The sequence below is a fragment of the Python bivittatus genome, unplaced genomic scaffold (assembly GCF_059951505.1).
Source record: "Python bivittatus isolate LINGU-HERP-01145 unplaced genomic scaffold, Pbiv_v1 ctg000480_np1212, whole genome shotgun sequence".
NCBI classification, from domain to species: domain Eukaryota; kingdom Metazoa; phylum Chordata; class Lepidosauria; order Squamata; family Pythonidae; genus Python; species Python bivittatus.
In genome coordinates this window covers 19,714,416-19,741,481 of record NW_028277075.1, presented here as the reverse complement: position 1 = coordinate 19,741,481, position 27,066 = coordinate 19,714,416, and the positions used below count along the sequence as shown (strand labels likewise).

The window sequence follows — 27,066 nt, the reverse complement described above, 5'->3', positions numbered from 1 at the left end:
TCTTATAGCTGTTTAAAGTTAGAAAAGGCACTTAAAATAGTGATACCTCTTGTGACTAACTCAGGATGTTCAAGACTACTGAAAGAGATTTCTTCAGCATGTACCATTTATCAAAAATGTCTATTTGGGGTAAGCCACCTTTTAAAAGTATTTTACTAAAACTTCCTTTCTGCCTGTAGTCTCTCTGTGCTGGTTAATGTCATCAAGGGAGTCATTGCCTGGCACAATGTAATTTAGGCTCTATTAAAATGATTACTTGGCCTTGAAAATGATAGATACTGACCAGAATTATGATATCAGTTTACAAAAGAAAGGTTTCTTGCTCATTCTTGTCTTATGGGCCTAAAATAAAGCCTGGAAAAATTCCCAATGGAATTGGGTCATTTATGGGTTGCATTTACAAACAAAAGGATTGATTTTCATATTTTAGAACTATTTACTACATTGAGAAGGGTGATGTGATAAGTATGTAGACAGATCTATCATGCTTGGAAATTGATTGGCATATCTGCAATGTTTTACTTGCCATTGGAGTAAAGGGCATTTAATCTTAGGGTTAACACATCCTAACATGGCCATCAAGTTTCAGACTTTACCAAAAATCATAAAATTTAGAGCTATCAGTAACTATTTACCTTAAAAACTGTATTAAACAATAGTAGATAAGGGTTGTCTCACCTAGACATTGCTGCTGTCTTTCTGGCTGCTCTCTGTGTGACTAGTGAGGTCTTTCATTTAATCTAGCAGGATAAGTCTTATATTCCTGTCATTGGATGACCTATCTGACGTTGTTGCAGATATCAGGTCCATATCAAGTTCAGTATCCTCCAGTAATTCTGTTTCCACTCTGACAGCTGTTTTCCACTCTTTTATAATATAGTGGCATCTTCTGTTATCTCAATACTCTATATTGAGGGATCTTGCCCAAGCCTTCCTCAGATTCTTCCAATCTCCTCCTTTCCCAGGCTAACCACAATTCTCTGCTTGACTCTGTAAACTCCTGATGAGGTTAGCAAAAGATACAGCTGCTGAGGGCCTACTTTTAACATGGCTCCCAACATGGACATTTGGGTGAATAACATCATCTCATAGCTATAAAGAAGCAGAATAGCTGAGGAAAGACTTAAGAGATACTTTTGTACAAAACACTCTTAAGCAGCTTTCACATGTTAACATATAGCCTATTTGCTTCATAATAAACCACCCATGAATTTAAGAAACAGTGTGTTTCTGTTGAGTCATTGGTTCGCATTAACAATGTGATTCTTAAATTGAAATAATATAAATAATCGTAATAATGTCCTGTGCAGTGATTCAGGATTGCATACCTTGAAGATGTCCAGATTCCCACTTCTATGGAACTTCATTCAGAAGTAAGTTGCACACAGTCAATGTTATCACCATCCCATGTCTATTGAGGCATTATAATATCAGTTTAGCTAAATGCCTGAGCCAGCCAATTATATAGTTCTGATCTTAACATTACCAGGCATATAATATAGGCAGCATTTCCCCAGGCAACTGTAAATAGGTGCAGACTTCTCATGGAGAAGTGTATTATGTGTGCTGAATGTATACATGTAAAGAACACTCCCACCAACAAAACTGTCTGCTGTGTATATGAAGGGAGGCTATAGAATATGCATAACACCAGAGGTGGAGCATCTGCAATCAGTGGGGCAAAGTACCTGAGACTGTGCTCATCATTTCGGTTCTTGCGGTTTAAGCTCCTTGTGGGCTTAAAGAAGATGTCAGTATCCCTAATTTGAGCATCAGTTCAATTTGCAGAATTCCAGTTGTTTGGAAGAGCGCACACTCTCTCTCTCTCTTATTCCACTTACCTGCTTTTGATTGTTACAAAGCTGCTTTTGATTGTAACAAAGCTCACTCTAGTTTAGAAACAGATTTTTCACAAATGCAGCATCCAGTTTCAAAGATCATCATACCATCAGTGAACTCCTATTTTGAATTCACCTTGCTTTGGAAAAGCTGCTCCAAATTCATTTGCAGAGACGTTATAGTAAAAGAGGTGGCAGCACCTAAATGACTTTGACTGTTCTTGGAAGCTAAGCAGGATAAGCCATGGCTAGGACATGGAAGGGGAAACCACCTGAGAATTCCAGGCCTATTGGCTAGGCTGGGAGGTAAACAAACAAACAAATCCCAAAGAATGGCTAATCAGTTCTGTAAAGTTGCCAAGAAAGTGGCCAGTCTTGACTAGCTAGTTGTCTAGCTGAAGGGAAGCAATGGCACATGCATAAAAACCTCTTCCAGGGCAGGCAAGTGCAGATGGAGTTGAACCATGGCTGCTGTATTTCACTCTGCCATGATGCTTCACTAAGCAGTTTTGAGGGGAAGCTTGTCTCAAACCTTCATCAGAAACAACGCTTCCCCTTAAAGATCTTCACAACTTATCCAATATGGGCAAACCACATAATCTAATCTAGCAGGAGTATGAACAATCCATTTATAACATAATTAGAACTTTCATTATAATATCATATATGCCTAGCTATGTGGGCAGCTTTGTAGCATTTTCTACAAAGGCCAACTCAGGGATGTCTGCAGGGGCAGGATCAAAAAAGCCAGGATAGTGGCTGAGACTTCATGGTCACATCATCTTGATGTATTTCACCCCCCTCCCCTACAGACACCCCTGGCCAGTTGGTTTAATTGTCACTTTAAAAAAAAAAAAATCCAATTTATTTATTTAACACACTCCAACTAATAGATATACACAATGATATACCATAAATGAGCTTTCTTCAGCTGGCTGCTCTTCATATGTATTGGACTAGAGAAAGCTGCCATAAGTGCATGATTTTAATAAAAAGTTCACTTTGTAATATAATACATAATATAGCGTAAGTAAAATAAAACCCATGAGTAAAATAAAACTTATAATTAAACACTAGAGTTAGGAAGTGAGATAAAAAGCATATCAACCAGCATGAAAGTCCTGACAAACAAACTAATCAGAAGTGTGTGATGAGGCAGAAAACCTCATAAAACCTCCCGCCGGGAGTTGGGAGGCATACAAATTTAATAAATTATTATTATGAAATTAATCTGATGAATTCTTCAAAACAAATAAGTAAAATAATCTTCCATTCCAAATCATCAGGCAGGCATCTTTGTGTAATAGTAGCCTTTACATGAACATTAGCAACTAAAGCAAGGAAGGAGAACTTGCAGCTCTGCAAAGTTTGCTGATCAAGAATTCTGAGCATCCTTCATCATCGGCCGTGCTCATTCAGGGAAAACCGAAAGTCAGATTTAAGCAGCTTGGTGAACTACATATTCCCAGTCATTAAACTAATGGGTTGAGAACCATTACTGTACCCATCTGTTAGTCTCAACGTACCCAAAGATCTTACACACAGACCAGACAGACAGAGAGTTTTTTTAGGCATGTGCCTGATTAAGATACAGGAAATTAAAATACGGCAGTCAGTGATCATTTTCCACTGAAATGTTGATTTCATGGCCAGACAGAGCATTTTTACATGGTCCATCCCCAGTGTCCACATCAAAGGACAGACAACTTCAGGTTCTCTGCAACAGTTACCAGCACTGTCCAGGGGAGAAAAACAATGCCTGTATATTTCTCAAAGGTTTGGTTAGATTTGGTACATAAATATATACAGTATCATAGTAAGCCATGGTTTATTTAACCGTGACTTATTGAAAACCCCTAGTGGCCTGATTCACATATTATGCTAAGCTATAAAGTATGGTTTGCAAAGTACAATAGCTGGATTTACAAATCACATAAAGTCACACTGTGGCTTAACGGAATGTGTGAAGCTAGCCAAGAAAAGCACCAGCTCAGAAGTGAAAGATAAGCTGCTATCCATCCAAGCAGAGTGCAGTGAGTTTCATCACATTGATTCATCTGCATATACGGATTTGCAGAATAAATTCTTAAAAATAAAAAATCAATGTTTGTCTTGAATGTTTGATAAGTTTTTTTTTTAATATACGTATATCAAAGAAAAGTAACTGTATATAAAGGAAGATGATATGGTATTGTAATTTAAATAAAACATATAGATTTAGATGTAGTTATAGGTATTATAGATATCTGTATATCTAGATATATGCGTGCTATATTTTTTCTTAGACTAGATCTTGACTACTGAAATTGAGTTTTATATTAGTAACATGAATCTCATATAGCAACCTGGGAGACAACCTTATTATTTCAGGTACGAAATCGTAATTGAATTTAGAAACAGTCTCTAGTAGCTCATTAAGTGGATTGTGTTAATCTAATAGAATAAATATTATATGATTAGTTAAGAATATATGTATGTGACTAGCAGTGTATACATACATTCTTAACTAAACTTTTGGGAGTACAGCAGTATGCTTTATATTGTATTTGCTAAAGCTGAGACAAAGTATAATGAAAATACCTTTAAAACTGAGTCACTTTTCATGTGTTTCTAAATGATCTTAGAAAGTGAGGTAGTCATCTTTTAAATTTAAACTGAAATATTTTTAATCACAATTGTGTTCCTGAAAAAGGAGCATGCCTTCCCATGTCTATTTGGTATGTTTACCTTATGTCTTTTTCAGAAGTCCTCTTCCAAATGATGTGGTGGTGAAACCTTTTCAGTAATGGCACCCATTTATGGAACGATCTTTCTAGAGAGCTCATCTGTCACCAATCTGTCCATCTCGTGCCAGATAAAGAGCTTTTGCTTCTCCCAGTTTTTTAAATGATGTGCTAAAAATTAACTCTCTTTCACTGCTGGTTTTGTTGAGATTTGTCTGATTCATACATAGGTGTTGTGGGAACCTAGTAATATGGTTTATAAATCACTATGGTTAAGCAAATCATGGCTTGGTGCAATATGTGAACCCAATGAAGTGGTAGAAGAGAATCAGGATAAGTAGACCATCTGGGAAATCTAACAGCAATGAACCAGATCCAATTAGTTGACAGAAGTTCTAGTAATAGTGCTGATAGGTACTATTGAAATGTAATTCTCTTGTAGTTAACTTCAGAAACAAGGGAAATAAAATGCTGAAACAAATCAAACTGTAGTATTATGGAAATGTCATCTAATGCTTCATATTAATGATAATAAAATGCATGTTTACAGAGAAGTACATATAAATTTGGGTCTGGCAGATGATAACCACTACTCTCACTGGGTTTTATGTTATTGCTATCACGGCTAATTGTTTTTTATTATGGTAACCACCTTAAGAGAGATCTGACCATTATGGCTTGCCTAAGATTATTTTAAACTAAAAAATAAATTGTGGTTATTGGATGTAGGTTATAAATAAAGGCCCGCATGTTTCTCATGGACACATTTGTCTCATTAGGATGTAAGAGTAGAAAGCATAGTAAACACAAACAAACAAACAAATTTCCCCAGCCCGAGTTTGGACAACAATTCCCAGAATTCTCAACTAACATGGTGTATGGCAAATTGTGTATCAAAATAATGCCCTTCAATGGTTTTGAGGGATTCTGGGACCAGCATTCCCAACAGATCTGGAGGACACCACATTGGGGAAGTTTCTTTCCAAAAATGGAAGGAAAATGATGATTACAGCAGTTTAATTTTTATGATAGTTCACCTTGCATCTATTCTACTGATTAGTTTGCTGCCTGAGATTTTAATATTCTTACTCCAATTGATTGATACTGGGTTGGGCAACAGAAAGACTGGTATCAGATATTTTATTTGTGCTTTCAAAACACTCTTGACTCCTGGCGACTGCCTGGACTAATCCTTGCAGTTTTCTTGGCAAGGTTTTTCAGAAGTGGTTTGCCATTGCCTGCTTCCCAGGGCTGAGAGAGAGGGACTGGCCCAAGGTCACCCAGCTGGCTTTGTGCCTAAGGCAGGATGAGAACTCACGGTATCCTGGTTTCTAGCCCAGTGCCTTTAACCACTACACCAAACTGGCACTTATATCAGGTATTATGATATCAGATATTACGATTTCTTAATTTAGAGAAAGCAATTCTTCATAGAAAATGCATAACCTAATTCACTTTGCTCTTGCAATTCCCCATCATAAATCTGAAAGCTCATGGTATTTTCATGAGCAATTGCATTAAAACAGGGAAGATTTAGCTCCTGAGTAGCTTAGCAGACAGCCTTCAACCACCTTGGCCTAGCAGACTAGCCATTTTCTGATATACACAGTTACTGTCATACTATCTACCTAGGTGAATATTTATTATTTAGTCCCTATTACACCAGACACTTTTGCTGAAATTGTGCGTAGGTGCTGAGTGACATAACACCTACGCTTTGTCAAGCAAAATACAAGAACAGAATCCAGGCATGCTTACATTATAGGATGGTTTGTCTTAGAGAAAGGGATTATCAATGGATCCCTCCCAACACAATTTTTGGACCACCACAATACCCTTATTTGTTTTAAAGTGAAAACAATGAGTCTAGGAGGAAAGTGAGACTTTGTTCATTTACTGATAGTGGGAGATTAATTAATATACTCATTACATTTAAAAGCCTGGATGTACCGGTCTTCCCACTGAGATACCCACAGCGCAATCAGTGGTAATTTAAAAATCAATTTCTCTTCTATAGTAATTAAATGTGTCCATTTAAGCAGATATAATTGATAGTGCCTGCAACTAATTTCAAAGCAGGGGCTCTCCAGGGATTCTGTAGAAGATTAGCAGATATGAGCTCTGCTTTTGCTTTCAAGAACCAAAAAGGCATGAATGGCAACTAAATTGTTGGTTCTGTACTATTGTTTGACCTGTCTGTGATAGATGTCACACATCCAAGAGCATCAGATACATTGAAGCGTTCTGTCTGTGTGTGAGAGCATTCCTGAGAGTGGGAATCTAACCCAAGCAAGGATTAGGGAAACATTCACTGCTTCACTAATCCTTGTATGTACATAGCTCTGTTTGTAGCTGTACAAGAAATTAGACCACTGGACAGCCTGACTCATCTTGCATCCTAGGGCTGCAGCTGTATGAGGATTCAGAAGCCCACTTCAACTTGACTGATTTTTCCAGGAGCCAATGGTGGACCTATCTTACTTACAATAGCCATGGTTGCATCATAGCAGATGCAAAGGACACTCTTCTAGCACCAGATTGAGTTGAGCAGCCCATAGTCCAAGGGGTGCCACCAAAAGCCATGTTTTCTGTCCCTTTGAGCTCCCTCTAATTGCTATTGCTCTAATTGCTATATTGCTATTGCTGAAAATCATGAATCATAAAACCATTTCCTGCCAGTCTGAGGCAGGAAACACATGAAAACTGGGGTTAAGTCCTAAAGTAGACCTAATATAGTTCTTTAAAAGACAAAAGTTTCAAATTGCACCCCCCTCCCCAAACCAAGGAATACCCCAGGGGCATCCACATGAGGGGCTCAAAAAAAGTCAACATGATAGCCTGTCCCTTTTTACATGTGTCACCTATGTCCACCATCTTGACTTTTTGTCCTCCTGGCTGGTATGTCTGAACATTTATTTATTTAACTTGATTTGTAGGCTGCCCAACTCCTAGGCAGCTTACAATTAAAAAAAAAAAACCCAACATATAAAAAATACAATCAATTGGAAGCACAAAAACACCGGAGCAAAACCAAACCAAACCAGACCCAAAGTGGGCTCCACAGTCACCCTGCCTCAAGGCCTGGGGGAGCAGCCTAGTCATCAGGGATTTCCTGAGCAACATGAGGGTGGGAATATGACTTCAATCCACTCATTTTGCATCACTGCTCTGCCCACTGCAGCCATTAATTTTCACAGAAATGTCATGCACCCCCAGCTATAAAAAGCTTGCCCACCCTGCAGGACAAAAAATAGGTAAGGGTCCTTATGGCTCAGGCTTTGGTGTGATCCTGTGTCCCCAAACACAGTTCTATCTGTGTTGCAACAGATAACTGCATTAAAATCTCTGAACAAAATATACCAGGTTTAAGTTACATGACAATGTATTATGCTTCTAAACATGACAGGTTGAAGTTAATTATTGTTTTAAAAACATCACATTGTAACATGAGCATTTTTTTTGGTGGCAACCCTGCAGGGGTCTTTGTAGAGCTGGCACTACATAAATAAACATTACCCCAACTCTTCTACTTGTAGTGTTTCTATATCTCATCTATTGAAGCATTCATTGGAAGAAATGCTATGTAAGTATGTTTAAGATCTGAATCATGCAGTTTATTTATGCAAAATGCCCATGTGCCTTGGGATTCATTAAACAGCCATATTTCCCCTTGGCAAATCATTATCATGCGGCAGAGATTTCCAATTAAAAAGAGGATGGAAACATTGCAAAGATATACAACAACTCAAACAATGTACAATTTGCAAGCCTTTGATGAATCAGGAATCTACACAAAATATAGTAAAAACAATACTAACAGGATAATGCAGTCATTCAGGACAGAAGACATATCTCTATGGCACAAGACTAAGCCATGGTTTATTTGATCATGATTTACTGAACAAGCCACAAATGCCTGGTTCATACTACACATTAAGCCCTGGTTTCCAAGCAACACTAGCTGAGTTCATGTAACATGCTAAGTCCAAAAGAAGCTAGTCTTAGCTTCATTTGGACTTAGGGTGTTGTGTCAACATAATCTTCGTATATGAACACATTGAGCCTTTTTTACAGACAACTGACACAATTCTTGTTAAGAATTTGTACTCCATTACTTCTCAAGACCATAGAAAATAATTTACCAATCACTAATGTTGTATACCTGAGGGACTGCCTCTTTCCGATTACATCTGCCCATCCCATCAGGTCTGGCAGAGAAGGCATGCTGCGGGTCCCATCTGCCAGAGAATTACATTTGGCGGGTTCCAGGGGGCGGGTCTTCTCTGCCGTGGCACCCCCTTGTGGAATCTTCTCCCCCCCCCGGAAGTGAGATTATCTCCATCCCTCTTAACATTCCGCAAGTCCCTCAAGACCTGGCTCTATGATCAGGCCTGGGGCTCCCAGGGGACTGGGGAGATTTTGCAATGGCTCCCCTATTAATTTTATCCCTTCCAGTTTTGTGTGCTTTTATAGTTTTTTATTTGTAATTGTTTTTATGTATTTATTCTTTTTAACTGTTGTACGCCGTCCAGAGTCATTTTGTGTGAGATACGCAGATAGATAGATAGATAGATAGATAGATAGATAGATAGATAGATAGATAGATAGATATCACATATATATATATATATGTGAGAAATCAATCAATCAATCAATCAATCAATCCATTCAAGGAGCAGGCAAGTGATTCTTGTGATTTCATGGAATGAAAAAAAAAAAAGGAAAGGAGCATGCTAACATGTATGGCAGTAGTAAGTCTATTTATCATCAAGAATTCTGGGAGTTGATGTCCAACATATTGGGAAGGTGTTCTGATTGGGGAGGACTATTCTAGAGGTGCCACATGATTTCTCTTACTCTTGCATTTTAGAAACCCAAGTCTATAACATTACTTAATTTATGAATTTGCTAGATCGAACTGCCAAATGAAATCCTAGATGGGGTGTCTATTCCTTTGTAGTTAATGTTTGCATATATGGATACAAAGCTACAAATACATTATTAACTACATTTCAGCCTAGCCTGCCATTCAAATGATAACTCTGAGCATCATGCAAATACAACATAAAAGTTTTAAAGCCGGGAGATGTTTGCTGATCCAATCCATCTGTAATAAGGTGCAGTACAAGCAATATCAATAGTTTAGACCAGTGTTTCTCAACCTCAGCAACTTTAAGGACTGTGGACTTCAACTCCCAGAATTCCCTAGCCAGCATATTTTTAAAATCAAAAATAATTTTAATTATTTTTATTACAATTCATTCTTCAGAACAGCCATATTAGTCTGTGGGAATAGTCTTTACCTGGCCCTACTGCTTTCTTGGTGGATTTGGACTGCTAGTTACATTAAAAAAGCAAAGATTGTTTTGACACAATCATTAATGAATGCTCTGGGATCATAGCTGGGAGAGATGAAGGTACAGGTTCTTCTCCACTGGGAGAAGTTTGGGGGCTAAGGGATGGGGTGAAAAGGCAATTCTCAGAGCCTGGAAATTTTTATCTTAGATGTATCTTTTTTCCCCTAAAAGATTTATTTTTTTTTAAACTTCAGCAAATCTTAAGATGTATCTTTTGTGAGCTCTTGCTGCCTCATTGAAATGACTGTAGAGCAGTGTTTCTCAACCCTGGCAACTTTAAGATGAGTGGACTTCAATTCCCCATGCTGGCTAGGGAATTCTGGGAGCTGAAGTCCATACATCTTAAAGTTGCTGAGGTTGAGAAACACTGGTTTAGACAATGCAATGTTGTCCATGTACAATATTCTATTTAAGATTCAGAGATAAGCCAGCATTGCAATCAAGGAAATAGTATAAACCTAAGAATGTGTTAACATCTTCATGAGTTGTAGTTATATTTACTCGATACACTGAATTACAAACTTGCCAACTACTTTTTAGCCTAGCATATTGTATAAACTCAGCCTTCATGGGTTTATGGTTTAGTTTATCATGCAAACTCAGAATGTGTGCCATCTTTATAAATCATGATCCAGTTAACCAAAGGTAAACAAGTCATACGAACACAAGCATGTGGTATAATGCATATTTCCCCTCCTTACATGCTGTTATTGCAATACATTTTCTCATCTGATTGACTCCTCATGCCCAATCTTCTTAAAAGGATTAGGGTTAGAATGGTTTGAATTAAATTGATCCGCATTATTATAGTGCTGACTAAACTACTTACAATCCCCAGATGTATCACATAGTTATCCCCATCAACTTTTTACCAGAGGTTTATGTAACTCTCCTGAATGACTTTTTCCAGTCAGAGGTTGCCGAGGAACCTATTCTTTCACTGTTTTGACAGGACTTTTAGTTCTCCTGGGTTTTTTTTTCTTTTAATCCCAATGCCATTTGCCCACCAAAATAAGTAAAGAAATGCTCCCTGTATTTAAAGTGCCCATAAATATTTTTAGGTTTTTCCCTTGCTAATTTAAATCCCTCCACAAATAAACTTGGGATGGCAATGGTAGCCTGTGATATATGTTCAGCTACCTTGAACAAGCCATTATTCACAATCTCTGCAAACAAGGGGTTTTGACTTGATTTCCAGCATTGTCAAGCTAAAGAATAGTGAGTTTGCACAGGCAGTAAATTCTGTGCCTTGCAAACACGTGCTGAGGACCGTCCTCGGGAGATGGAATTTCTGAATTTTTTCAATAAGATGATCATATACTTAGGCTTGTAAATTTCACCTATAGATTTTTCTGCTATCTTTGTTATTATGAATTCTCACAATGAAGCTGTATTGCTAACAGCACATTCGTGACCTCTCAAGAATAAGGAAGGCATAATGGGTTGCTATATATATTCTAACTATCTATCTATCTATCTATCTATCTATCTATCTATCTATCTATCTATCTATCTATCTATCTATCTATCTTTGTTACAAAAGCCTTTGCCATCTCTGGATCCAGTTCAGTTCTTATTAATGGTTAGCACAGATTAATAGAAATCATCCCCTGCGTTGCTTTTCATTGTTTAATTATCTGCTGCCCAAAAAAATATTAGTTATCTAATACTTTTTATTTCAGATGGCCGGTGGCATCAAAAAGAGAAGTGCTGTTTCACTTCTTCTACAGAGAGATAGGCTAGATCCACACAGCATATAATGCCACAATGTGACTTGTTTTGTCTTGGTTTAGCACATGTAGTGAAAATCCAGACACTTTGATTAACAAAACATGGTTTGGCATAGTATATTATATGACCCCAGCCAATTATAGTTTATTCAACAAACTACAGTTAAGGAACCCATGGCTTAGAGGCATACATTCTGCTTCTGTGTTCTATAAGAAAATTCCAACTGATAGCAAGGTTTCTGAAAATAATCTCAGCTTAGGTCTCCAATAAATTGAATAACATTAGGTTAAAAAATCTATCAGATTGAAACAAAAAAGCAAACATAAGCATTTTAGTCATTAGGGGGAAAAAATCCCAAATGCATATTAGGGTAGTGCCTGTTAGGCCAACTCGAGTTCATAAAACTGTGTGCAAGTTTTTAAATGTTCCAAAACTCTCACCCTGCTAAATGCTAAAGAAACAAAGAATGGTAGGAGGAGTATGGCATCAAGTCTAATTCTTGTATAATCTTAAATGGAATGTAGGAGTTGATTGCAGACAGACGTTCAAATTATGCTCTATCAGATGGTGAAATGGTTTCTGATTGCTTCTAAGGGAGAAGAGTGGAGTAAACAATTATTTATGTGATATTTGTGAAAATATAAAATCTATCTGCTATTCAGAACCATCCCCAACCTTAGATGAAAGGTATCAATTCCTCAATAAGTAGAAAACAAAGTTTTTATATTAATAAAACGTAAGATGAAAAGAAATGCAGTACACTTTTTAAAAAATCAGCAAAAGCCACTTTGAGTAAACTTTTGTAGTTTGAAAGGTTGTATCCTCAGGGTATAAAATCCCATCTTCAGTTAGTAAATCTTCTTTCTCCACTGTAAGATCCTGTTACTGAATGTCTAATTTCAGTATCCTGAAGGTCCCAGAAATCAAAAGTAAATTGACTAGACTAAAACATCAGCTATTCCATGTTCTACAGCAGTGTTTCTCAACCTTAGCAACTTTAAGATGAATGGACTTCAACTTCCAGAATTCTCCAGACAGCCATGCTGGCTAGGGAATTCTGGGAGTTGAAGTCCACTCATCTTAAAGTTGCCAAGGTTGAGAAACACTGCTCTACAGTCATTTCAATGAGGCAGCAAAAGCTCACAAAAGATACATCTTAAGATTTGCTGAAGTTTAAAAAAAAATAAATCTTTTAGGGGAAAAAAGATACATCTAAGATAAAAATTTCCAGGCTCTGAGAATTGCCTTTTCACCCCATCCCTTAGCCCCCAAACTTCTCCCAGTGGAGAAGAACCTGTACCTACATCTCTCCCAGCTATGATCCCAGAGCATTCATTAATGATTGTGTCAAAACAATCTTTGCTTTTTTAATGTAACTAGCAGTCCAAATCCACCAAGAAAGCAGTAGGGCCAGGTGAAGACTATTCCCACAGACTAATATGGCTGTTCTGAAAAATGAAAATAATTAAAATTCTTGGACACCCAACTGTATCCTTTATAAAAGTAAATAATCATAATTTTAAGTATAATTCAAATAATGCTTATTCATGGTTTATAAAGGCAGATATAGATATTGAATTCGCTCCTTATTAAAGTATAATGTGATTTTTTATATCTTTATCAGTAAGCATACATATGAGTCCTGCTGAGCATGGTGGGTGAATTTGTGCATTGTGTTAAGCCATCATTTGTTTTACCATGATTTATTATATACTAGTCATCCCCAGATTACACAAACTATGACTTGCACAATCTTAACTTTAAGCAAGGGATCCAGCCACCATTTTGTGCATGTGCAAAAATGGTGAACAACATTATATATAAGTGCAAAATGGCAGTTGGTGTTTTTCACGTGGGTGGTCCATGATCAAATGTGTGCAAAAATCGGCTTATGCAACGGTTCTTGGATTGGAACCCTTGCATCAGCTGGGGCTACCTGGAAGCATGATTGGCTTGGTTCGCATAGCATGAGCAACTAGAAAGTATGGCATACTGTAACGGTCCACGAGATAAACCTGGGAGAGAGGAGGAGGAGGAGCCACACTAGGCAACAGTCGAACAAGAGATATCTCAACCCACAGAAGGAATAGGGATGTGGGAAGCATCTCAGAAGGGACCCTCCCTGTCCTCTGGAAAGTAAAGATAGGGGAGGGGAGAAGTGCCTTCAGATGTGCAAGATTCTGTTATTCTAACCTTACAGTACAGGGAATGTTGGTACACATGGTTTTGGTTTCTTGTCTGGACTACCTCAAAGGGCTGACAGATGCAAACCTCAAAGGCTGATTCATACAACATGCTAAGTCAAAACCAGACAAGCTGTATTACGTTTGAGTGCTATGTGCAAAGCCTAAATGAAGCTTTCTGCACCTCTAAATCTGTTGATCGCTAGAGATAAGCGAAGCGGGACTGACCTGCATGAGCAGCTTGCTCCAACATGACTATGGCCACTGACCGATTCTCAAGGGCAGGAGCGCATGGCATTCCTGTTCTCTGACTGTCCTGAAACCTCAGCCCCCCAGCCCCCCCCACCAGCCACCACAAAGGCAACCGCCTCCTATTTTGCTGCTAAGCATTCAAAGTAGTATTTCCTACTGAAGCGGTGCTGCCTATTTTATTGGATGCATCGTCTCCTTTCAGTGTCTAAAAGATTTGCACTGCCTGTCTCCACATAACATGCCCCGTTCAAAGCCTTCATCACTTCCTTCTTGTTTCAGTTCAATTCTGTTTCTCTTCTGATTCTGATCTGTGCAGTTCTGATACTCCCCTAACACACTCTGTCTCCATCACGAGGAGAGACCCTACAGGCTCTTAGCGGGAAATACACTTAAGTAACTTAAGCTTTTCTGTCACCATGATGTTTTCTAAACGAAGCTTACTTTTATTTTCTTTGTTGCAAGCGTCAGTATCGAAAATATGCTCATATGAGTTATACTCCTAATTTTAGTGTTCCCTTTTCCACTCTAGAAAGCTGTCTGTTATCTAATAACTAGTAGAGCTTACTTATGAGTAAAAAGACAGAGCTGGATTGGATGATTTTAAAGAGATCAGACTAACCCCCTTCTTGAAGACCTTCATAAAGTTATTACAAACTGAGCTTTTCTGGACAGCATTCCAGTGATTTTCACCTACAATGTCATCTTTTATTTTTACTGTTATGGTATATGCAGTTGTCAAGTTATTTTTTATTTTTATTCTCTCCTCAATGGTATTTGCATTTTAATTTTCCTGTAGATGTTTTATTTTTTTCTTCTCTTATCTTGTACAGCACTGAGAGAGAGAATTTAAATAAATAAATAGACTCCAAACATTTTACAGTACAAAAATAACAAAAAACAGAGGTGAAATTATTACAGTAGACAAAATTCAGCAACTGTTATTGTAGATAGGATTCAGAACGGCAGATTGCTCATCAGTCAGGATTTACATTAATCTCTCATTTAAAAATATGAACTGCTTCCATGAGACAGGGCATGATCTGAAAACATCCTAGCACTGATGAACTTTGTGTGTATGTGTGTGCTCTTGAGTCAGTGTTGACTCCTGGCGATTACCTGGATTAGTCCCTGCAGTTTTCTTGGCAAGGTTTTTCAGAAGTGGTTTGCCATTGCCTGCTTCCTAGGGCTGAGAGAGAGTGACTGGCCCAAGGTCACCCAGCTGGCTTTGTGCCTAAAGTGGGACTAGAACTCACGGTCTCCCAGTGTAATGCTATGTGGGAATGACCTTGGGAGACTGGGTGAAGAGATGCTATCTGGTCTACCTGGGAAGGCTGACACCTGGTTTCTGGCCTGGTTCCTTCACCACTACACCAAACTGGCTCTTGGGAAGTAGGGAAATAATTACACCCACACATGAGGACATGGCAAAAGTGGAAAGAGTTACCTTTAGTGCTCAGGCATATAGCAGTGTAGAAAGCTGCGGAGTTGGAAAATGAAGGAAAAAACAGTATTTTGCTTGGTGTAGTTTAAGAAGCTTCTGTCTTCTTGACATTTTGCTGATTTTTTTGTTTGTATTTCGACCATCACTTTTAGTTACTCTTAGACTAAAATATTGTTCTGTCACAGCTCAGCAATAGAACAAGAGATTGCATTTTCCAACACTGGGATATTGTGACCTTTGAATGCCACAAAGAGGGTAGAATTTGTGAAGAGAAGTATCCTAAGGATCTCAAAAATCCCGAAAGCCTTTCTCTCATCTCCATGCTTTGGCCCAGGTGAGAATTTATAACAAAGATTTAGCTAGATTAAATATTTCCCTTCCTATTTGGCATTGATGGTCTCTTACTGCTGAAAAAATTCAAATTTTATCCAAACCAGCCATTATTGGATTTTCTTTTAAAAAGCAAGCTTTTAATAAACATAGTTGAAAAGATCTTGCTGATTTCCATATGCAGCCTATTTCATATTTCCACCAAATTCAGATTGGCAGCTAATGTTGTTCTGCACTAAAAAGCAAAATCAGTGCAACTACCTAACTTCTTTCATGGTAGATGATGAGTCAAAGTTCCATTTCATGACTCTTGCACCAGACTGAACAATGTGAGACAGTCAGGCCGTTTCTTCTGGGTTGGGCCCCCAAAATGAATGCTGTTGAATGAGCATATTTTGATGAACTAACTTTTAATCCATATACATGTCTAAGTTGCTATTATATTCTGGGCTATAGATATATTGATGGAGTGAAGGAATAACCGAGCCTGACAGAAATATACTTGAACTAAATTAAAAAGTACTGTACCTTCCTCCTATCATCCATCTTTGTTTCATTGATTACAGACCCAGCACCTGGATTAATCTTGGAGGAAGGCTGCACAAATGTAGTTTGAGAAAATGTAAACAAAATGGGATAATATCTTTATTACACTGCACAACTAATGACAAATTCAGTGGTGCATTTGGAGTAATGCGGGTGGCTAAAAAGCATTGAACATGCAATAAACTCAGAAGAAATTTTAACAAAATAATTCAATGCTTGCTTTTACATCCAATGTCCAGCAGAGGGGAGCAGCTATCAGCTCAGTTTATCATTTCACCATAAACATTTGAAGGTCCATCTGATGTACAGTAGTTAAAAAAAAAGAGTAGCTGTAGCAAATCCTGCATTTCCAGTACAGATCGAACTGTTTTGGTCAAAATACTCTTAAGAGTATAACTCTGTATATGTTTATTCAGATCTTAGAGCCACTGCATTCTTTTGCATTTATTGACCTTCTTTAAGCTTGTGCTGACTGACAATTCTAGGAGTTCTAACTACAATAGATCTATTCTAGAAAATAATACAGCAACATCTCCTTCTATATGAGCTGGATTCCTGATGACTGCACAGCTATATAGTTATCTTGGCAGCAACAGAATAGTGGTACACTACTGCCTTCTTTAAAATTTTCTCTGAGTTCTCACTTTAATTTACAGCCATAGGATTTCTAAATATTGCAAGGAGTTCCAAGTCCTAATCAGTTGTGATCTTATTTAGTTTTTTCAACAACAGCCAGGGTCCCCTAGTGCTGCCACTTAGGCACATCTGGAAGGTAAGGTACCAGATGCTTTCTGTTTGGTTAGACTATCTTTTCACAGTATTACCAGTTTATTTGTGCCTATGATCTAATCTGTCTGGAACATATTGGTTTGCTATCCAAATTAATCTGGATTTTCAAACCTTCCTTTTAAAGCATTGGATTATCTAACCTTTCATTCATTAATTCTATACAAATAAATGCAAGATTAACTCTTGGTATATGAACATACTCATTAGCTTTCTTGGAGCATTATGGGAGCAGTTTGCCATTATCTTCACTTTTTTTTAATGATTTCCCATTCGCTTACTATCCAACTCCCACCATTTTAATTTTGTGAGATCAGCAAGGTCTATTAGGCCAATGTTTCTCAACCACAGCCACTTTAAGATGTGTGGGCCTCAACTCCCAGAATCCCCCAGCCAGAATCCCCCAGAATCACTCAGCCAAGCCCAGCATGCTGGCTGTGGTATTCTGGGAGGTGAAGTCCACGCATCTTAAAATAGCTGAGGTTGAGAAACACTGTACTAGGAGATGCCGTCTAACTGGGATGCAGTAAAGGAAAATCGAGTTACATCCCTTCCTATCCCTCGCCTCCTTTTACTTGAACGGAATCACGTTATGCTAGGACAGATCCAGAGAGTAATAGGAAAATGCTACACCTCTCTCTCTCTCTCTCTCTCTCTCTCTCACTTTCCCTCCTTCCGTTTCTTATTGGTGGGAAGCGTGTTACGTAAAAGGCTCTCCGAGAAGAGGTTAGTAAAACACCGGAAGTAATACTGCAGCGCGGGGGACGGACGGGCAATGCCATTTGATGAGGGGGCGGGCCTAAGCGAAGTCCCGAGAGGAAGGGGAGAGGAAAGCCTATCGTGAACCCGGAAGAAGCTGGTTGACTCGAGCGAGGATTTTCATGCGGGAGCAACATGGCTGCGCCAGTAGGGTCTACTCTGCCGCAACCGGAGTCTCTTCCTCCGCCCAAGAAGATTGTAGCTCCCACCGTGTCTCAGATTAACGCGGAGTTCGTGACGCAGGTGAAGCGATGCGGCCGGAGAGGGGGTTGCGGTGGAGCCCCGGAGGGGGCGGGGGGTTGGGAAGGAGGGGTGCAGTTTCGCTTCGGTCGGGGCTTCTTGGAAAGCTCTTCCTCCTGGCTTCTCTCATATCTGGAAGGAGGTTAAGCTGGCTGCCGCAGGTTCTGGTGCTGGGCTAGCGGTCTAGGGAGGTCTCGTGGACTAGCTTTCCTCAACGCGGGACCCTCCAGGTTGGTTGCCCAACCAAAGCCAACGTTCACAGCCTAGCTTATGGGAGATGTATTTGGACGCATCCAGGGCATGAAATCGGAGAAGGATGTTTTAAAACCTGACTTCTGATGTCTCATGGGGATGTCTTTAGATAGTCGTGTATTATTTTGTTTCAAAAGCATGCAATTGATAGGAGGGTTTTCCCCCCTTTTCTTCATGTTTTTCAGCTGCATCTATATTTCTAATGCACTTACAGCAAACCAAAACATTGCTTTATTAATTATGATTTTTAAAAAAGAGAATCTAAGGGCTCACTTCTGCACGATGCATATTATTGCTTACCTTGATAGGATTTTTTGTGTGTGTGTTCCATGTAATAAACTTTTATCTGGTTTACACAACAAAGCTGCAATGATGTTGGATACTTAAGGGCTCACTGTAACATGTGAGCACAACCAGTGTGATTAGTTTATGGCTTAGCATGCTGTATGAAAACAAAACTATCATTCAACTCATCTTGAATTATTCGTAATTGGTTGTGTGAATTATTCATAATTGGTTGAATACAATACACAAATCAATTATTACATTAATATTTCTTCCAGAGGCTTACATTTGCCTATATAGTTTTCACTTCCCTTCCTAATTTATCCTCACAACAGTTTTACAAATCCAGCAAATTGTAGCTTTTTCAACAAATTTTAACCTAGTATTATTGTTTAGTGCAGTGTGTTTGCTCAACTATAGATTGAGCTAAGCCATGCTTTATGAAACAGAATAGCTAGGTTCATTATATAGCAGCACATCATAAACAGAAAAACTGTGTTATAGTTTAGCATAGTGTGTGATTTCAGCCAGAAATTGGCATAAACTTCATGGCTCAATGGTGATTTGAACCTAGTTCTCCCTGGTCTTAATACTTATCATGCTATTCCATTTCTGGGTAAGCAACATAATGCAAAGCACAGAGAAGAAGTAAAGGAAAAGAAAGCCAATAAAATAAAGGCATGAGATACAAAACAAACACATAGCTCAATGTAGTTTACACCAACACTATTTTTTCTACTTTTGCAAGCCATTTTTGCTTCTACCATATGCATATAATACTTCACACATTGTCATTTGTTCTTTAAATATCTGATTTCTCTCTTTTTGAGGACCTCATCAATTCCACTTAATCACATCTTTCTCAATCTTCGTTTCAATCCATTAATTCTTCTTTCATATATTTGTTTTGTGATTCAGTTTCTTCCATATGATCAACAGCCTTTACTTCTTTCATACTGGTCACTTTCATTTCAATTGCATTTAACTTTTATGTTTTTCCTGATGTTCTTGAATAACAAAGGAACAAGAACTTGCTCTTACACCAAGCTATTTTTGCTTTTGTTGACAAACAATCATTCATAAATTATATACTCCAACTCCCTGCCCAATGCTGGAATCCCCTGACAGCTGGCCATCCAGCCTTTGTTAAACAACTTGTGTGAAAGAGAGTCCACCACCTCTTGAGGCAATCTGTTTCATTGTTTAAAGCTCTCACTGTTAGGAAATTATTTCTGGTTTTAATTTAAACCCTTGTTTTAATTTAAACTCATTGTTTCTTACATCTTTTGGAGTAAATCTGAACAATTCTGCCCTTAGTCTGCATGACAGCCCTTTGGATGCCTGAGAAGAGCTTTCATATCTCCCAACAATCTTCTCTCCTCCAGTTGTTACGCCACACTCCTTATCAAGTGAGAATTATGTGCCCCCAAAGGCTAAATGCAAACTAATCCAAGAATGAATTACTAGATTAAACTATCTAATATGTCTTTATTTTGCTAATATACTTTTAGCCTGACAATGCAATATACATTTGACATTGTAAATACAGTATTTACAGTGTATCTGAATGGTATAATTCAATAATGTGTCCTTTTATTTTGCAGTTGGCAAATAAATATTGGGCACCGCATGTCAAGAAAAAGCTGCCTTTTGAGACAAAGGTAATTGTTTAAATATAATATTCAGTAATTCTATCTTAATTTGACAATAGATACTAGAAATAAATGGTTTTTCTTATTTAATTGGATACAGAGCAATAACAGTATCAATTTAATCTGATTTTTTTTGTAGTTTATGTATTTAGTTTTAAACAACATTGATTTCACTCTTAAAATTATGTTGTATAAAGTATAAATAGCTAGCAAAAGCTTTGATTTCTGAAAATCTTTTTTGATCTTTTATATTCTAAATGCATTCTTATTCTTTGTAAGACATTTGTAAAACTTCTGTAGTAATACAGTATTAACATTAATTGTAATGACAGTGTTAGGCCTATTTACTATCGCTCACTTAGTTCCTTGCAAATGCATATTATTGGGGAAAGGGAAATTAATTTCATGAAACAATGATTTTACTGTGTATCTTAATTTTTTTCTTTTTTTGTAGGTTATTGAAGATGTGTATGAAAAAGAAATCGTTAGGTCAAAGTATGTACTGTATACTGCATCTTCTGTATAACTGAGTGAAGACATATCCAGATCTGTTTTGAAAATCTTAAATTTTTCTCCTAAATTAAAGAATAATTGAGACAGTAACCCTGGTACCTTATGTTGTCAAACTGCTTAATATGAGTTATATAATAGATATATTTTATGCATTTTAAGTAATGAAGCCATAAGAAAATAATTACTTGATATGATATGAGCTTGTTTCTTCTATAAATTATATTGCATGGACAGTTTTATTCACTGTAATAAATGAAAGTTATAGGCCAAATCAAGCCTTTATGCAGCATATTTGTCTAGGAAATCTATTAAGTCACTTAGGCACCAGAAATAAGACAGCTGGATGTTTACTTCCTAGTACTAATGTTAATAAACTGCTGGAATAGCAAGCAGAAACAGTGGAATGCTTAGACATACAGTATAACCTACATGCAAGATATATATCTGTCCGGTTTCTGTCCTTAGATGCCATTGTAGTGTTCAGGATAGCATAATAACTATGTTGCAAGGAATTTTTCAGGTTCAGGATAGAGTTGTCAGCCTTCTGAGCAGAAATTGTGTACACTGCCCAGAGTTACATTCAAGTGAGATGGGTGGCTATATAAATTCAATAAATAAATTTCCTTCCCACAAAATGTATTTCCTTCCCGCAAAATTTTGCTAATACTACAGTTCCAGATAGCATAGCTCATTATGAGGGATACTAAAAGTTGTAATTAAGCAATATCTGGTGGCCCATGGGTTATACATGCCTGGTTTAGACTGAGACATTCCTCTTTACAAAAACAGTAAATGGTCAACTGATTTTGATGTGATAGCATTTTTTTTCTTTTCGTTTATTTCAGATTTGCTATTAGAAAAATAATGCTTCTAGAATTCAGGTAAGTATTTTTTTACAGAAAATAAATTTAAAGTATGAACGGATTATAGAATGAGCTGATACTAGCTCCAGATCTGATTACAGGTGATATAGTATAGTGTAATAGTTTGTTATGAATTCCTGAGTCAAAACTTTCTTAAGCTATTTACTTTTTAGCACAGCAAGGAGGTTTGCATTAGGGGAAAGGAAGGGTTGTGCAGTGTTATGGATTTCATTCCAAAATGATCCTTCAAAATCTACACCAGAGCAAACTTAACACCTCCCAGTAACTCTTTAAAGCAGCCACATCTTTTCCTGGTCTCACACAGCAGCTGTGGAAGAACTGGACCTGAAGTACTGCACAGTTGTAATGTGTACAATACATTTCTGTTCTGGTATCAGCATTAATTGTTTAAAAATACTGATGTATCCTATCATATCTATTACTTTGTATTTACCTATTGTTTTGTATAGTTGTTATCTAAATTTATGACAGATGTGCTTCTGAATGCAATTATGGAACCACCTTAAGTTGAAGTGTCCATAACTTCTCGATAGGGTCCCTTTTTTGGATCTGCATTATGGAGTCAAAGAGTGTTGTTGATATATGTGGTGTTTTGTTTTTGTTTATGCTTAAATTTGCATAGTATGACTTTCATAAAGCTTTTTTCTCTGTTACTGAGATGGGGCATTTCTTTTAGCTCGTAACAAATTGGAGGTGTGCTTGTTTTCTTCTTGCTGTACAGTCAACTTGAAGTAATGCTCAAACTCATATAATGCTTGTACTGGTATATTGTATGTATTGTACTAGTATAAGTAAAATGTCTCTGCCTTGCATTCTTCAACTGTTCCAATTGGCACTAATAAGTTTGCTGCAATGAGCTATGTTGGAAGGTAACACTGAAAGCTACTTACAAAGCTTATAGATGGGTTTTTCATAAAAAATTGCACTGCTGATCCCCTGATCAGTGACATACAAGACAGATGGTCACTCTTTTACTTTTACCTTCATTGCAGTCAGTACCTTGAAAATTACTTATGGGTGAATTATGCTCCTGAATTGTCCAGCAAGGCTTACTTGATGTCCATCTGTTGTATGGTGAATGAAAAGTTCAGAGAAAATGTTCCAGCTTGGGAGGTAATGAACTTCTGTTATAACAAGCAGAAACTTTGATTCTTAATTTTCATGTTTCTCCTTAACCACTTAAAGAGTTATCAAATGTCAGAGTATACAATACAGTGATTGTTCCTTATCTGAAGCCATCTGCCACTATATTTTGCATTGCTATATGCTTCTATTACAAAATAACAGTGGATAGTTGAAAAAGTTTGCAGTGGAAGCAGGAACAATGTGAAAAGAACTGTTTTGGCAGCTGAAGTCTTTTTCTCTGTATTGCTACTTAACAAAAGCTAGAATTTAATGGCAATTTTATCCTGTCAAACATAGTAATATAATTTTTCATTTGTATATGGTTACTGCATGGGAAATTAAAAGCAACTTCACCCTTGTTCAGCCTTATGTAATTGAACAGATGTATGCTTCCATGTTTGCTCACAGAGAAGTTCTTCTGAGCATGTGCAGATGGTCTGGGAAAGTCCTCAGATTGGCCTCACTTTAGGAGGACACAGCCACCTTGAGCTTTTGAGGAGCAGTACTTCATGTGGCATTGCCATAAGTGAAGCCCTCCTTGGAATGATTTGCACAGGACACAAAAAGAAAACAGAACACTGTTAAAATAAAACAGTCGAGCAGGAAAAGGAGCAAAACATTTCTGGTTCCCCAGCAGGTTGCCTCCCAGCATTCCTTCCCCTGCAGTCTGATGGAATGGATGTTGAAAGATGGCAGTGGAGGGAAAGGAAAGACATGGGGAGACTGGCCTTTCCTGCTAGCCTTACTTTCCCTTTTTACTTGCTGCAGCCTGAGAGGATGCTTGTGGCCAGGTAACAGTTGAGGGAGGAACAAACTTAGTGAGATGAATGTGTTAGCTGAGTTGATTGTGGCTGCAGACTCAGTGTTAAGTGCAGAGGTTAAGCCCATGTTATTGGCCCAATTCTCTGTGTGTTGCCCTTCCCTTGATCTTCACATGTTCAGCACAAGTTAAGAATATCCATTTATGTGCGGTTGGGAGCTCTCCTTGTCACAGGTCTGCAGCTGGCTATGCAGACCTTATACTTCAGCCTATGAGGAGCATGTTCTCATCTTTCATTGAAATAATAGAAATTAGGAATAAGATTTTTGTATTGTTATAGCATGTGAATATGATGGTGGGAACAGAGCTTGTATCGCTCTCAATTTTCCCCAAAAGATGTTCCATCTAAACTTTCTGACAATCTGCTTCTACTTCTGTTTTTTGGTTAGACATTCAAGAAGAAGCCAGAGCATTTTCCATTCTTTTTCAAACGTGTACTGGCTGCTTCCTTGGCAGAGAATGACAGTGAAATCACTCTGCAAGAGCAGACAATACTCTTGCTTTTCCTTGATCACTGCTTCAACAGTTTGGTAAGTTTATTTTTCAGAGATTGTTACAATTAATGATACTTTTCGTATACAGTGAAATACTGCCTATTGTAATACTAATTCATTACAGCCTCTTTCTTTGTCAGCATTGCTTGCCTGCTTTGTTGCCTATTTGCACTCTGTCATGCCAGTAATTCTAAGCTCTTGTTAACTTGTCATTTTAAGATCAGAAGGCAGCAAGGCTAAAAACAACAACAGCAACAAAAATCCATCCTCTCCCTCCAAACTTTTGCACTACAGGGAAGCTTAAAGGAATATTTTAAGGCACTGAAAGTAAATATGTTAGTAGAGTGGTCAAAGAGGTTGTGGAAATAATATAGAATCTAGAGCTTGGAAGCAAGTCAGGAATAGTAGAAAGTAGACTGAAATTCTTAAATATCTGTTCAGAATATTGACTTTCTTGGGACTTCTGTTCATGAAATTGTGCTTTCCTACTTTCCCACTAAAAGCTATTCTTGTGAGTCATAAATGTATCAGGTAAGAGGTGCAGCAAGAAAGGGAATAGCTAAACTTCAGTAATACAGTCTGCAGTATCCTAGCCTATATAATGTATCTAAACCTGTATAAACTCCCAAATTCCTTTCTAATTTCTTGTGACAGGAAGTGGACTTGATCCGAGGGCAAATCCAGCAACTCATCTCCCTCCCAATGTGGATGGGGCTGCAGCCTGTAAGTTGTCTAAGATAAAGGATTCCAAGTGTCCAGAACCTTGTGGTATAGATAGAAATGTTCATATCTATGATTACGATACAGGTACAGATAGATAAACTTTCTGCTTTTAATTTACATTGTCCTAAATCAGTGGTGACTTAAGCTTTTATAGACAAATGCCACCAATGGTTATTGCATACTATATGGTTCTCAGTGCTCCTTTGTATTTTATCCCTCTCCCCTCTCATGTCTGCTGAGTAAGGCACACAAAACTAAATTTCATTGATGGTGTCAACACACTTATGTAACCATAGTTTGTTAAATAAGTTATAATTGGTTTGTTCACACTCTGTGCTAAACCATAAGCCATTGCTTACGTTTCACATTGTCTTGGTTTACCTTGTATTATGGTGACAAACAAGTCCTTTTACTTATTTTTAAATAAAAATAGCAACATAGAAGTTAGGTAAGTGTGAATGTTGCAGTAGTGATATTCTGAAAAATTAAAGCACATCCCTCAATTCTAGGCTCGTCTAGAACTTGAATTGAAAAAGACACCGAAGCTTAGAAAATTTTGGAATTTGATCAAGAAGAATGATGAGAAAATGGATGAAAATACACGAATACAGTAAGTTTAACAGTTTAACAGTAGCAGCTCTTGAACTTGGGTGGAAGTTCATTTATAAACCATGCTGCAGAGAGAAATCAGGAGCTGGGCAGGCTGTAACTCCACATTTAATAGGATTACAAGGTGAAAGCATGTGCTCCATGGCCTAGTATCTTGCATCAAAGCCAGTCTAAAGAAAATTTGCTTTAGCTTCAGTCTTCATTTTCAGCCAAATGGCTCTGAGCAGATTGTAATTATCTGTTCTTATATAATAGACAATGTATCCATTCAGCAAAATATTTTTGCCTAAGTAGTTATTCAGGATGTACATAGAAATATGTAATGATTTGGAACTTCTCTTGAGAAAGTGAGAAGGATGGACACTGAGGTTTTTCTCTCTTCTGCCATTTCCCAGCAAAATTAAGACAAAGCAAAAATTTGAGAAAGCATTGTCCTTGAGATGAGCCTGAATTTTTACATCCTCTTTTTTCTTATGTTGAAAGATAAGATACAGCGGTCCATATACATGCCTTATATAACTCAGTGGTTTTAGTGTATTGTTGAATGTATTACACTGTGGATAGTTTATAAAACTTAGAGGAATTCACTAATGAAAGAAGTCCCTTGCTGCATTTAGTCTGGTTAGTTTTGAAAAATAGAAATATTTTAGAATGTTTAGAAAGGTAAACATTCAAGTTCTGGGGTCATGCTGTTGCTGGAGTATAGGCACAGAGTGGAGCACAATCATTATTTGACTTGCCATAAACTGCATTTACGGCAAAGCCATAGATGAGATAGGGCTATCCCTAGTTCAAATGACAGTTTATACAGAGTTCCACTGGCTTTTCTTTTGACTTTATATTGCAGGACATATCAGGAAAGAAAATTCCTTTCACAACTTATCCAGAAATTTATCTCTGTATTAAAGTCGATACCCATTTCAGGTATGTAGTTGATATGTGTGAGGCACCCTCTTTCTTTAATGTGTGGCTTAGTGAGCAAAAGTAGATTAGTAAGATTTAACGAAATATTTTTCTAAGATCACTTGTGGCCCATACATTCTTCAGCAGTGGACAAAGAATCCCAAGTAAGAAGAAAAAATGCTAAGGGGCTTAGTGTTTGTTTGTTGTCCTGAGCTCCTCTCCCTATTTTCTTGTAGCTGTTCTCTCAAATGGAGGAATGGGGCAAGGTTATTGAGAGGTCTTTAATTAGTGCCCTCTACCTTTTATTTTTTTTCTACTTGGCACCAAGCCAGTGGCTTAAAGCATGGAACAGGATTGCCACAGACCCAGAGTTCTATGGATGCAATGTTAGCTCTTCAGAGTAGTTTTCCACCCCCAATCTAGTGCTCTCCACATCTCCTGGGACTACAGCTTCAGCCAACGTGTCTAAAGCCTTTAGAGGGTCCCAGGAAAGGTTGGTGTATCCTGGGAAATGACTTTTCCAGATTTATTCTGCCAATCCTCACTTTTTATGAGAAGAGAAGAGCTGTATTCTTATTACACACTGAACCAGAAACTAATCTCTGACATTTTAGCTTTCT

At 37.7% G+C, this 27,066-nt stretch overlaps 1 protein-coding gene across 1 annotated transcript in view; it reads left to right on the top strand.

Moving 5' to 3' along the window:
* The first annotated feature begins 18,030 nt into the window (after window positions 1-18,030).
* AQR (aquarius intron-binding spliceosomal factor) overlaps window positions 18,031-27,066 on the top strand; it is a 50,665-nt gene continuing 41,629 nt past the window's right edge. The window contains exons 1-9 of the mRNA XM_088145415.1: window positions 18,031-18,189; window positions 20,328-20,384; window positions 20,830-20,870; window positions 21,734-21,769; window positions 22,765-22,885; window positions 24,107-24,247; window positions 24,866-24,934; window positions 25,444-25,544; window positions 26,391-26,467. Of these exons, the coding sequence (XP_088001541.1) occupies window positions 18,082-18,189; window positions 20,328-20,384; window positions 20,830-20,870; window positions 21,734-21,769; window positions 22,765-22,885; window positions 24,107-24,247; window positions 24,866-24,934; window positions 25,444-25,544; window positions 26,391-26,467 (751 nt within the window). The 5' untranslated portion in view covers window positions 18,031-18,081. The remainder of the gene's footprint in view (window positions 18,190-20,327; window positions 20,385-20,829; window positions 20,871-21,733; window positions 21,770-22,764; window positions 22,886-24,106; window positions 24,248-24,865; window positions 24,935-25,443; window positions 25,545-26,390; window positions 26,468-27,066) is intronic.